The following is a 14751-nucleotide window of genomic DNA, read 5'->3' as shown; positions in this document are numbered from 1 at the left end:
ATCTAGTGGGGGATAAAAGCACAATGTAAAATGCACATTGCAATTTTAATTGTTGCAAAACAAAGAATTTTGAAGTTATTAACTTATTGTTAGCTTTCTCATTAGGTCTCGATTAAATAGATACTGAAGTTATAGGGGTAACTTTGACTTCAAGCACAGGGCACAGAAATGGAAATTTAATTTATAGTAATTGATTCCTTACTTTTGGATTTTTGTTTACTTTTGTAGAAATACAAATCTTCAGATCCTAAGTTAGTGTTCAGTGTCTGGATAAACCCATTCAGCTTGTGCTGACATATTTTGAATTGTAGTATTTCAGTACTGAGTAAGTTATTTGAATATTTTGAAACTATTTCTTTTAACTTAAAGAACGCATTAAGTTTTCCAAGTGGCTCTTTAGAATTGGCACCTTTAATCTGAAAATGTGTATTGATAACTTTATTCATTGTTGGACTGTTCAAAGTAAGTTTATTATCAAAGTACAAATATATTACCACATACTACATTGAGATTTGTTTTCTTGCAGGCATTTGCAGGAAAATAAAGAAATGCAATAGAATTTATGAAAAACAAAGACTGACAAACAAACAATGTGCAAACTAAACCAAATCATGCAAATAATTAAAAGTTATTTTTACTGTTTGGGCCAGTGTATCACCTGCTCATTCTGTACAGCTATGTGAGCAGAAAGTCATCATTTATTCCAGCATTTTAACCTGTCAGGAAATGGACTATGTCGGTTTCTAAGTCTTGCATCAAGTGGATCTAACATGTTAGATCTAACATCTAACAGCTATTTGTAATTAGAAATGATCAAGTTTTTTTGGAGTAATCTTTCCAGTAAGCTTTGATTTTATGTTTTATTATCTGCAGGTCCTTTGGCAAGAAATGATTGTGTACTTGCACCAGTAGATGAATCCCACCCAGTGAAGACATTGCTGGAGAGCTTTACTGTCTCGTCAGGCTGTGCAAGTGGAGGAACTGCAGGCCTCCCTCACGAGGTGCACATTATCAACTTAAAAAGTACTGGAAAAGACCCCGACCACCAAGGCAAAGGAAAAAATGCAGAAACAGATGCCAACCATAAAGATAAGGCAAGCCAAAGTATCGACAATCTTACTGAGGGAGAAATGAAAAGTGTCTAGTCTAGCACTTTTTTTCATTTAAGTTTCTACCCCAGCATCTGTTTATTCGATAGATGTATGAAAAAGGATGTGGTTGCTACTAGTCTTATTGTATGCTTATGTTAAATGCCAGATAAGTTTCCTCTGCTTATCTCCTGCTGAATCTCCCAAGCCTTTTGATGCCTCTAGTTTTTAACTATTTGACTCATCCTTTGCACCATCCAAATTTAACAGTCCATGTGTTAAATCACTTCTAATTCCATTCATCGTTATCTGAGCTCTAATTTAACTCCCATATTTGGCAATTTCAATATTCGAAAGTTCTCACCCTTGTGTTTGACCGCCCATATTCTTATTCCTCTTTATCTGTGTAACTTCCTAACAGCAATGTATACCTTCAAGTCTCTTGCATTCCTGCTACTTATCGTCATTTTAATTTCATCATCATTGCCAGCAGTACCTTCTGCCAGCTGTGGATTTTCCTTATCTTTTTCTGGCTCTATTTCTTTTCCTCTAAAAAACACTTTAAATTCTACTCTTTCAAATTCGTCTTGGGCATTCATCTTGTTATCTCTGGGACTGGGTGTTTATTTTTAACCATCACTGTGTAATGGGACATCATGTAGTGCTTATGCTTTAAGGAGCTATATAAATGCAGGTAGTGTTACGGATATGGTAGTAAAGGACCATTTGAAGTGGTAGGACATTTAATGCCATCTGGCGTCTCTGTAACGACTGGATGCTTGAACATTTACAACCAAGCATTCCTGAAGGTATAATGCAGTAGCATCCCAGCTGAGGAATCTGAGTGAATTGGGCAGGCAAAAGTGGTCCATATCTCACAGCAGAATGCTGACAGGTCCCCTGGTTTGATCCACTAAGTTCAGTATTTCCATGTGAGCACGCTGGGAAACTTGCCCTTAAGACCTGTGGTAGCTGAGGAGACACAAGAAACTTCAGATGTTGTAATCTGGAACAAATCCTGATGTAGGGTCTCAAAATGAAACATCGACTATCCCTCTGCTTCTACAGTTGCAGCCAAAACTTACCTCTGAGATCTCTGCATATCTTTCACTGTAAAATTTAAGGTAATTTTGAAGTATCTGTGAGATAACCCACACGAAAATTATAGCACAGGAAATGGTCATTTGACTTAATTTACCAATTCTGCTATTTATGCATGAAGTATCTTGTACAATATGATGGACTATTTACCTCAGTGCAATTCCTCATGACCCTGCACCTTACTGACTTCCTGTACTGCACTCTCTCTGTAACTAATACTGTATTCTACATTTTGTTATTGCTTTTCCCTTGTATAACTTTTATGTACTAATGTGATAAAATAATCTCTATTGATGGCATGCAAGATAATTTTTCACTGTGCACTATACAGTACATATATTTACCGCTCTGCTAGTAAATGATTTTCTATGAATCCGTATTGGATGTTTAGTGACTGATTGCTCTATTGTTAAAGCATACTTGGTGTGTCAATTTTAAATTGTCTTCAACATAATTGAAATTGTTTTTACCTCTTCTAAATTTAGCAGGATTATAAACTTAGACCTTCTCTCCTAACGATGTTTATAAACTACACAATTGTGTTCAAAGATTTGGCAGTGCCATGTTGTAATACGGTTTTCTTCTTCTTTGTAGCAGATTTTGATGCTAGGCGTCACTTGTCTGCTGCCTTTGTTCCACCACTATAATAACAATTTGTAATGGCTAATGTTCCTCTCCTAAGCTTCACAGTTTCCTGTTCATTCTAGTTGCTGGCAGCTGAATACAGTGAAGTATACACAGAGATCAGGTTGTGCTTGATGGCTTGCATGATAAATAGTATTCTAACTCTTTTATGATTTGCAATTTTCAATATTTACCCTACAGTTTCAAACTTCAGATTTATGTACATTTTCTCCTTTTGTTCAATTGTATCATGCCATTTATATCATTTATTTTGAATGTCTTTTTGTAGTTCCAAAAACCCATTATCTTGTTTTTATTTTTATTCAGTGTGTGAAATAACTAGATATTTACTGTAAAAAATACTTTAAATCCCATGAGTAGTGATTTTTAAAAATACCTTCTTACAAAATACGTGGTTTTTGCAGGCAGACCCAGCATTTAATTGTTTATCCCTTATCGGTGGTGGTTTGCTGCCACCCTGAATCGCTGCAGTCTTTGAATGTGTGTATACTCACAATACTGTTAGGAATATAACTGATAGCTTTCTAACAACACCTCTGCCACAATTATTCTCAATACTTAATGCCTCACAAGGCTGCATCCTCAGCCTCCAACTCTACTCCCTATACAGTACTGCCTGGCCAGATTCTGCCCCAACTCAAGTTCAAGTTTGTCATCTGGCTGTACATACTCTGTATACACCAAGCAAAATAGCAATCCTCTGGACCATGGTGCACTCACAAAACATATATCACACACAGCACATAAACCAAAATATTGCCGCAAGTAAGTTAATAAAATATAATTCAAAATGCCTGTAGTGTGCAGCACAGGTAATCAGTAAACAGCTCACTGTCCTAGTGATAAGACCTCGGTGGAGAACTACATCTACAATTTTAAAGTGGGCAGCATCTCAAATAAAGATGAGTCAGAGTATAGGAAGGAGATAGGGAGCCTAGTGACTTGGTGTCATGCCAACAACCTTTCCTTCAATGTCTGCAAAACAAAAGAGCTGGTCATTTGAAGTACCGTACTTTTTTTTTAAGCTGGTTTTTAATGCTGAAATTGTTGCACACCTCAATGCATTCTAAAAAATTGTCCCAATTAGAAGTTTTTAATAGCAACTTAATATGCTAACACTCGTGGCATCATAAGCTATAGGAGAAGAGCAGCAGCCATTTATATCTTCATCAGGAGACTGCCCCAGTATGTTCAGCTTAATTCAGGAGCATAGCAGCTTTTGTTCCATCATAATTCTATCTTGATATTCACACTGAATATCTTTAGTATCTGTAGGAGTCTTTTGTGGATGATTGGGAAGGAACAGAATTGTGTTCTGGTTGATTGAATTAACCTGCATATGGAGCAAAACAGTGATCAGCACTTGTAAAGGAAGAAACCTGCTTGAATTCAAAACTTTGCTAATATAAGGACGTGCAGCATGCTCCAGAGCAGGAGTTCCCAACCTAGGGTCCGCAGACCCCTTGGTTAATGCTAGGTGTTCATGGTGTCCATAAAGGTTGGGAACCCTGGCTTGAGAGTTATCATGTCATTAATACAGGATAAATTAGCAATAATGGTAGATATAAAGATTGAAATGCTTTTAGGAATGCCTTCAGATCCCTATAGAGCATAATTCTCCATTTCACATATATATGGTAAAGTATAAAACCTGTGTTTATTCTACACATGTATAAGAAAAATGGCTGAAGCTACTTTAGGATTAATGTATTTAAATGAACAGTTACTTTACATACCCAAATCTAATACAATGCCTGAGCTTTTGTACCTAGTCATTAAATGACTAGACCATTAATACTGATTTTCAGTTGCTGATTTTCTCCCTTCTCCAATGCTGGCATCCGTTTATTATAAAAGTTACATTTATACTGCAATTCTATCAAAGCCTAATGAAGGATGTCAGATTTTTTAAAGACCAAGTTAGGGATGCCAATTTTGTTATGTTACTTTGCAATATTTGCAATATTTGTTGTACATCTGCATAAACTAAGGCATTTGAATTCAGTTTTGTTATGATTGAAGTGAATTAGTTAAAACCAAATTGGAATTTATTTTGTTATGCAGAGGATGTTTAATTCTACTGAATGCAAACTTTGGAATCAAATACTGAAAGCGAGTTGAATTTGATCCTCACACAGCCTAATTTGTACTCCAAATCTTGTAATGTTACAGCACTAAAGTCAATTCTTGCATCCCTTTCTAAATGTGATACATACTGTGGAATTTTTCTCATCTAAGATGGTTATTGAAAATGACTGATACAAAGAAGTGAATGGATATTATTAAGCATTTCAGAAACCCGTGCCAAAGACAAGATTTTATTATCAAAAAGAGCAAAGGGATATTATTTGGTGTTTTCTTTAGTGTAATTGGAGCAATCTTTTCATTTATTATAGCAGCAGAATAAGAAATGTGTTGGGGAAAAGAGAATAGAGAACAGAGAGTCAATAACAGCAAATATATCAATATGACCAGTGCATAAAACAAAAGAAATATAATTACCAGTACAAACTACCATAGCATTAATATGCCTTTAAATTGCTCAGAGGTATGACTATACCGAAGTATTACTCAGCTCATCTTTATGGCCAGTCACAAGGTTGAAACAGTTCCTTTTTGTTGGCTTGATCCCAAAAAGAAACTTGCTCTTGGACTCTGGCCAATGTTCTCTATTCTGATTCTCACCACCCCTCCTAGTTTGAGTGCAGCAGAGTATTGATGTTGAGTGAGTGAACATGTTATCTGTGTGGGTCTTTTGGGGAATCCATCGGATGATTGTGGGTGGGGGAGGGAATGCAGAAAGGAAACTTAGAAAAGAGAAAAATGCCTGACAAGTTTCAAATTAGTAACTGAAATACACTACAAAGTGGACTAAACAGCTTTTTAAAAATCTTGAAACAGAACTTGAGAGTAAAGTGATGATTTTAGCCCTGCCTTTCTCTCTGCTGTCTGGATTATTTGTGTTTGCACACACAACAGCCACTCTATTTTGGTGTTTGAAAGTGGCTCATTGTCTAAAGAGCTTTCAAAGATATTCAAAAATGATATCAGATACAAACGTAATGTTATTTTGCAAATATAAACTTTTGTTTGGCACAAAAGTAGATAATTTACAAGTTTGAACTTTTTGGAACTCTTGTGTTGTTGAATTGGGAGAACAAGCCAAGAACATAACCGATTCAGTCTCACATGCACTTAGAACTGTTTCCCATGAGAGTGTGCATTTTCTGGGACTCCAGGGATTTGAGTGCTGAAAGGCTGCTTCTCTTAAACATCATGGTATTCTTTTGGTTTTTTTCTTTCCAATGTGATTACAATAGAAATACTTGTTTTGATTACATTTTGTTAGGTGACCAATATGTCCAGGTCTCTCCCGATGTTTTGTGGGTTATTGAGTCTCAAGGTAATAGTACGAGTACAATCACTCAGACTTGGGTATGATGTTCTCCTAAGGCAGGAATTTCCTACTTGGGGTCCATAGACCCTTCCATTAATGGTAAGGCTCCATGGCATAAAAAACATTGGGAACCCTGTGTTGCAAGTCTTGGCTATCCTTTACCCTCAAGCTTTTTCCTAAGAATTGACCATATATTCTTTAAAATTGGGTGCAGGGAGAAGAGAGAGATAAAATAAAATTAATACTATGTTTCTGCAAGTCTTTTTGAGCTTTTGCACAGTGGTTATCCCTTTCAGCTAATATGAGACATTACAATTATAAAAACACACAGTCCTGTCCTAGGGGTTTCAAATGTTTGCTTTTTCAGACTTCAAACGGCAAAAGGCATCTGACATAATTCCCAAGGACAAAGTTCAAATGCTAAAGGAAAGTGATTTTATTGTAAAATGTACAGTCTTTCAAGGGGAAAAAGTGTGATGTAATATTGTAGGTACCTAGAGGAAGCTAGAGATCTAAAATTCTTGTGTACATCTTAAGATCTGTTAGCTCCAGTTTAAAACTTGTATTGCAGGACTTCCTTTCTTTTATCTATTGTTGTTAAGTTTGGTTAGTGTAATGTAATTTAAGATACCTTTGTCTTCAGAGGACTTGTTTTGTGAAAGCTGCTTCCTTTTGAGGTTGTTTTATTGAAGTGTTTGCATCAAAACTTGCTGTCCGTACTTTATCACCTTACAACTTCTGGCTCCTTAAAACATTATTTTTTGTCTTGTCTCTGGATCTTCTTCACAATTGAATTGAATTGACTTTATTTCTTATATCCTTCATGTCATGAGGAGTAAAAACCTTTGGTTATGTCTCTGTCTAAATGTGCAATGTGCAATTTATAGTAATTCGTAATAAATAGTATGCATAACAGGACAGTCAGTATAGTATAGAAATACACTTGTATCAGCATGAGTTAATCAGTCTGATGGCCTGGTGGAAGAAGCTGTCCCGGAACCTGTTGGTCCTGGCTTTTATGCTACGGTACCGTTTCCCGAATGGTAACAATTGGAACTGTTTGTGTTTGGGGTGACTCAGGTCCCCAATGATCCTTCGGGCCTTTTTTATACACCCTTCTCTGTCAATGTGCTGAATAGTATGAAGTTCACATCTACAGATGCACTGGGCTGTCTGCACCACTCTCTGCAGGGTTCTGCGTTTGAGGAAAGTACAGTTCCCATACCAGTCAGTGATGCAGCCTGTCAAGATGCTCTCAATTGTGCCCTTGTAGAAAGTTCTTAGGATTTGGGGGACTCTTGCCAAACATTTTCAACTGTCTGAGGTGAAAGAGGTTCTGTTGTGCTTTTTTCATCACACAGCCAGTATGTACAAACTACGTGAGATCCTCGGTGATGTGTATGCCAAGGAATTTAAAGCTGTTCACTCTCTCAACCCCAGATCCATTGATGTCAGTAGGGGTTAGCCTGTCTCCATTCCTCCTGTAGTCCACAACCAGCTCCTTTGTTTTTTGCGACGGTGAAGGAGAGATAGTTTTCTTGACACCACTGCATCAGGGTGATGACTTTTTCTCTGTAGGCTGCCTCACTATTATTTGAGATTAAGCCAATCAATGTAGTATAGTCAGCAAATTTAATTAGCAGATTGGAACTGTGGGTGGCGACACATTCATGGGTATACAGAGAGTAAAGGAGGAGGCTTAGGACACAGCCCTGAGGGGCACCTGTGTTGAGGATCAGAGGGGCAGAGCTGAGGGAGCCCACTCTTACCACCTGCTGGTGATCTGACAGGAAGTCCAGAATCCAGCTGCACAAGGCTGGTTGAAGGCTGAGGTCTCTGAGCTTCTTGTCGAACCTGGAGGGAATTATGATGTTGAATGCTGAACTGTAGTCCAAGAACAGCATTCTCACATAAGCATCCTTCTTCTCCAGATGTGTAAGATGATATTATTCTTCCAAATTTACACATCCCTGTGCAGTGAGTTTATATCTTACTGAAATCCTCACTGATGTTAAAACTAACAAAAAACACTAATTTAGGACTAATGTCATAAATTGTTCAGCAAAACAGTGATGAATGTAGACAAACAGTGGTAAGCCAAATACCAAAGGTTGAAAAATATTTTATATTTGCGAGCTATTCCTTCTAACACAAAATACAATTATACTAGGAAAAGATTGTGAATTAAAATTGAAATGTTTATCTGGTGTCTTTACTTTAGAAATCTGTGCATGGGTGGGAGATGTGGAGAAATAGCCAGACTATTTGTCCTTTGGCACTTGGCAGTACTCAAAAGCCCATGTTTTTTGCCATCCTTAATCTCAGAGGTCAGTTAGGAACCTACATTGTTGAGTCTGGGGTACCATCTATGCAGGGAGAGGCTGGGAAGGCTGGTACTTTATTCCTTCAAATGTAGGAGATCTTTGTATATCAGTGTATAACATCGTGAGGGCCATAGATAGGATGAATACACACAATCTTTTTCCCAGGGAATAAGACTCAAAAAGTAGAAGGTTAAATTGTCAGGTGAAAGATTTAAAAGGGACTTGAAGGACAACCTCAAAGAGGGTAGTGTGTATGTGGGATGAGTTGCCAGAGGAAGTAGTTTAGGCAAGTACAATAACAATACTTAAAATAGAAATCTGTAATTATATTGTTGCTGTTACAAGTGTCAGTGTTCCAATTTCACGTTTAAATATGGATTTAAATAGTCTTGTAACCATGCTCAGATTTTAATTGTTATCTTAATGTTACCTTACCCAATTACTTTAAAACTAGATAAAAAGCAATTCTAATTCCTGTACCTTAAAAAAAATTATGTATTTCCTACAGTTTATTTGTATCGGCGTTCCAGATAAATGCCTAATAATGACGCATCTTGAGACAATACTGTACCTTTAATGGAGTTTGGCAAACTAAACCAAGAATACCCATTTGACATGACTTCCAACAGGTCATTCATATGCATAATCATCCTCCTGGAAATTTATATTTTGTGTGCCTGTGCATAAACCAAAACAATAGAAGTTAATTACAAAACACATGAAGGTGCCTGTGGCAGTAATAAACAGAATGAAAGCATTGTAAAGTTTTCCCTAAATTCCAGGCTTATTTTTCACATGATCTGCCTCTCCAGTTATGTGCATATGTTTTATTTTCTTCCATATCATATAACTGGATTTCATCTGTGATGTAATTCTAGCAGATGGTGATATCAGGTAACATGTTTCAGCTTGTCTGGCACCCTTGCAGACTTTCATCATTCCAATGGTGTTATTTTTTTGAGGATTACCAACTCTATTTCCTCTCCCATACTCCTTTAAATCTTCATTGGATTTTCAAACTAAAAGTACATCCGCCTCAATATCAAAATGTGGTGAGCATTTGAAAGAGCAGTGGTTGCAAAACTTCAGGTAGAGAAAAGGTGTTATTACTAATCTTTTAAGTGTTGTTACTCATGAAGCTGAAGTATATCCACACACTTAGGCTGTTGCCGGGTCTGGAGGACCTGAGTTATATGGAAAGATTAAATAGGCTAGGATTATAATCCTTGAAATGCAGAAGATTGAGAGGAGATTTGATAGAGGTATGCAAAATTATGAGGGGTATAGATAGGGCAAATGCAAGCAGGCCTTTTCCACTGAGGTTGGGTGGAATTACAACTAGAAATCATGAGTTAAGGGTGAAAGGTGATAAGTTTAAGGGAGATGTGAGGGGGAACTTCTTCACTCAGAGGGTCATGAGAGTGTGGGTGAGCTGTCAGTACAACTGGTGCAGGCAAGCTTGATTTCAATGTTTAAGAGAAGTTTGGATAGCTACATGGATGGTAGGGGTACTGAGGGCTATGGTTCCGGAGCAGGTTGATGGGAGTAGGCAGTTTAAATGGTTTGGCATGGATTAGATGGGCCAAAGGACCTGTTTGTGTGCTGTACTTGTATATGACTCAGTGGCTACTTTATTAGCTATACCTATACACCTCATTAATACAAATATCGAATCAGATAATCATGTGGCACAACTCAGTGCATAAAAACATGCAAGCAATATGGTCAAGAAGTTCAATTCAAACCAAACATCAGAATGGGGATGAAATGTGATCTAAGGGACTTTGACTGTGGAATGATTGTTGTCAGACTGGGTGGTTTGAATATCTCAGAAACTGCTGATCTCTTGGGATTTTCATGCACAAGTCTCCAGAGTTTACAGAGAATGGTGCAAAAAACCAAAACAAACATCCAGTCCTGTGGGTGAAAACACCTTGTTAATGAGAGCGGACAGAGGAGCATGGTCAGACTGGTTCAAGCTGACAGGAAGGCAACAGTCACTCAAGTACCCACACATTAGTATGGTGCAGTGGTGTGCAGAAGAACATCTCTGAACACACAACACATTGAACCTTGAAATGTATGGGCTACAGCAATAGAAGACTTGGGTACCTAATAAAGTGACCACTGAGTGTATATGTAAAGTATGGGTGAAAGTACAAGATGGATAATGTGCCAGATTGAGACCAGGTGTAACTTTTCAACCTTCAGGCACCTCCCTCACTTATGATTTCAGAACCAAGGTCCTGATGTCCTGATTCTGTGGTCTCCCAAGCCTCTGATTGTTGGCATACATTTCTAATTCTCCTTCAAACCCTGCATTGCATCACGGGATTTTAATATCTCTTCTCATTCCAGGCCTTTATGCATGTTACACTCCATAGCCAGAGGACATGTTTATTGTCTTGGCTTAATAACCCTACTTAACGCAGCCTACAGTAGATTCTTGACTAGGGAATTTAAAATGTATTTACAGCTAGTTGCATCACATGAAAATGTTTATTTTAAAGAAGTCTCCCAATGATCACCAAAATTAATAATATAAATAGTGGGGCACCTTAGTATATCACTTACATGTAAGGCATGTGACAAAAATATGAAATAGAGTTTTGGTTCACAAAATCTTTTATTTAAGGAATGTGATATCCTTTTGATTTGTTGTCATATCTATTATTGGTTTGCATGAGTTTGCTTTTTATGCAACTTATACTAACACTGACCATTTCATAATTTAGAAATTTTATAAAATGAAATCCCTAGGAATGTATCCACTTGCATTATCTGTTAATAAAACTTCGGTGACTTAAAACTAATGAGGAAAACTCAATGGATCTATTGATGATATGCCAGGTTAGGCTCAGTCTATTCATTCATAGTATCAACAAATCTAAATAATTTACAGTTATCTGTTTACAGCATGGAAGGTTCTAGACTTGGTTTATCTGAATATAACTTTGATTTAAGACTGCTTTTCTTCCTCGCCAATTGCCCTCTTTGTGGTCTGACATCTTCGTAGAAAATCACATAATTAAAGTTAGTCTTTGACAAGAATAACAACAAATGAAGTAATAAAACCAGTTAAATTATATTAGAAAGAAAGTGATAACTGGCATTACTGATCTGCTTTACAAATGGTTTGAGGTGCTGATGGTGAAATGGTAACAATTATGGAAGAAATGCATTTTCTTTTAGAAGCTCTTTATTCGACATAGACATTCTTTACATATCACAACACAGAAAGACGCCATTAAGCCCAACATATTTTAGATATTTCAAGATATAGAAGTATCAGTTAATATATTTTTCAAAGTGACTCTGCCTTAAAGATGACTTCTGTTAACATTTCTGTACAATTTCTTAAATTGGTCCCAGTGACTCCCTTCTCTTTTCCTTGCAACTTTTGTGTATGCTATTTTTCCTTTCTATCATGGTACAAATATATTTATTGATTCAAATGCACTGTTGATCAGGCACTGTCACTTCATCAATATTATCTGTGAATGTATTCACTTATCATTGGTGTTCCTTTTGCCATCTCCAAGGAAGTTTGAAGAAAGGTGAGTGAGGAGCCACCTATTCAGAAAGAAAGAAAAAGCTGTTGTTACAGTTTCAACGGAGAAACCTAGTTCAGGAAAGAGATAAGTCTTTTTCAGTGCACAATTTTACAGATGCTGATCTATATTTAAATTTCTGCAAGAATTATGAGCTTGTGTATAAAATGAAATTTTACTGAAACAAGTTCTCTTTTGTGGTGCAGTTAGTATATTTTAGTTCCACTTTGAAGTCACAACTTTTTGCTTAGCATCACATTTTGCCTCAATTTATTTGAGGATTTTAATCACAATTGAAAGTATATAAAAATTAATATAGTAAATGCACCTGCCCTGTCTTAATATAGAACTGGATTCACTTCCAACACTGGGCATGGTAAACATGACTGATTCCCTGCCAGATATGTAAAGTTCTGTAGTATTGCTTGTAGCACAGTCTCTGCTTAAATCTCAAGTCAGAGGTTGAACAAATGCTTTCCTGGTTGTTGTAGTACTAATACTTGCCAGACAGATATCTGAAGCCATTGGGAAGTCCAAAATTTGCACAAGTAACTTGAGATTAGTGAATACAGATTTTTGCTGAACTTAATGTAAAAGTGCATCTTGAATCCATCATATAGCTTTAAAAATCTGTGATCTTGTGCAAGTTTGCTTTGCAAGGAGTGAACAATTAGAATGTAAATGGTTGAGTCATTGTTTGTGAATAAAATCAAAATCAGGCCTAATAATAATGAATGCTGTCGAATTGGATGTCACAACCATCCCTCATCTTGGGCCTTGGTTAAGAAGAGCTGGGTCCTGATGACCACTTCCGAGTCTATTCTGCATAGAAAGTTGGTGGGTTCATTTTTAACAATCAATGTCTTTAAAATTATTGGAGGAAAGAAAACATAGAGTGGTGGATTATATAGATTTACAAACTTGATAGCCGTGACTAGGAATTACTTGGTCCAACATGCATTTCTAATGAGTTTCTGTAAATATGAAGTTCCATAAAGAACTATGCCCATCTCAAAAATTATCTTTATAAACCTGCTGTTCAAAACAAAGACAAATATTGGTTTCATTAACATTTTTCTAGGAAAACATGTTACATGTATTTTTGAGTAGTTCTTATTAAAAAGTGAACAATTGTTAGAAAATACAATTGTCTATCTAAAAATAAAGGTTTGAGAATTCTGGGGAAAAGGAACTTCAAGTCATCATAAGTTTGAGGTGTAACAGTTTCATTTGAGGGATAAATTGCATATTGTTTTTCTAAAAACTCAACATGCATAGAAAATTTCAAGTTTAAAAGGTTCTACTGCAAAGTTCAAGTTTTAGGCTAAGGCATTAATTTGAAAGCTTACTTCAGTCTGTGAAGGCACAAGATATTTTAATGTGGTTAAATATATGGCTGTAAAGTGTATTTTAATTTTTTTTATTTTTGTATAAAACCAGATTGAAAGAAAGTGTAATTTGCAGTATTATCTTAAAGGCATTCCTTAGTGTTGATCAGAATAGAGTATAAAAACTTGGAACAGTGATAAGCTTATCAGTTGAACCTGAAGAATCACTGTCACTAATTAATTTGAAGGTCATATTAATCAACATTCTGTTTACTTTTACAAATTTGCAAGGTATCTGAGTACATTGCAAATAAAATGACTTCATTCACAGTACAGCTAAACATTTAAGGCAGCTTAGTTACATCTAGATCCAGTTGCTCTGAATATGTCAGTATTTGTTCTGGAGCAGAGTCATAAAGAACTTATTTTCAAAGTCCTTGCAGAAGTTGCCAATAACTGGATTTGACTTAGTTTGGCAGCTTCTTGAGATTTAAACACTACATTTTCAGAGGAAATAGTCATATTTTGGTCAGACAGAATTTCCTGCAGTCCTATTTACCAGGTGGGGAATCTTGGGTGCAAGCATATTGCATGGTGCAATTTGATCGTCTGCCATGGTCACTTTAAAATTCCTCTTTCAGGAAAGGTTTACTTCAAAGATGTTTTAGTAGTAATGTTCCTACTGTGTTAGAAGTAATTTTCAAAAAATTAGACTGAGCATTTCAAATATCTTGGAGACAGGAATTTTGTTTAATTAATTGGTTTTTGTGGAATGGGCTCTCGTATCCTTTTATAGATGCAAATAGAGGAATTGGACGGAACCACTGCAAGGAATGTCATGGAGTCAGAGTGCTACAGTATTATAAACAGGTCCTTCAGTCCATCTAGTCATGTCCAACTGTTATTGTCTAGTTCTATGGACCTGCACCTAGACAGACCATAGCCCTCAGTACCACTCCCATGAGTATATGCATCCAAACTCCTCTTAAACGTTGCAAATGAATTCACATCTACCACTTCTGCTGTCAGTTCATTACACACTAGCATCACCCTCTGAGTGAATAAGTTCTTCCTCAGGTTACCCTTAAAATACTATAGTTCACCTTAACCCATAATCTCATCCAATCTCAGTAGAAAAAGCATGCTTGCATTTACCCAATCTTTATCCTTCATTTTGTATCAAATCTTCACTCATTCTCCTATGCTTCAGGGATAAGGTCCTAACCTATTCATTCCTTTCCCTCTAATTCGGGCCCTCAAGTCTTGGCAAAATCCTGGTAAATTTTCTCTGTACTCTTTCAATCTTATTGATACTTT

At 36.5% G+C, this 14751-nt stretch overlaps 1 protein-coding gene across 4 annotated transcripts in view; it reads left to right on the top strand.

Moving 5' to 3' along the window:
• Window positions 1-14751, top strand: part of tgfbr3 (transforming growth factor, beta receptor III) — a 147374-nt gene that overhangs the window by 40169 nt on the left and 92454 nt on the right. For all 4 annotated transcript variants that reach the window (XR_012101003.1, XM_073062659.1, XM_073062657.1 and 1 more), the window contains exon 3: window positions 874-1094. Coding sequence is in view for 3 of the 4 variants with exons in the window: in XM_073062659.1 (XP_072918760.1) it covers window positions 874-1094 (221 nt within the window). In the remaining variant the exon portion in view is untranslated. The remainder of the gene's footprint in view (window positions 1-873; window positions 1095-14751) is intronic.

Source organism: Hemitrygon akajei, chromosome 12 (genome assembly GCF_048418815.1).
Source record: "Hemitrygon akajei chromosome 12, sHemAka1.3, whole genome shotgun sequence".
In the NCBI taxonomy this organism is placed as follows: Eukaryota; Metazoa; Chordata; class Chondrichthyes; order Myliobatiformes; family Dasyatidae; genus Hemitrygon; species Hemitrygon akajei.
The sequence above is the reverse complement of the archived record's forward strand: the minus strand, read 5'-3'. Positions and strand labels throughout refer to the sequence as shown.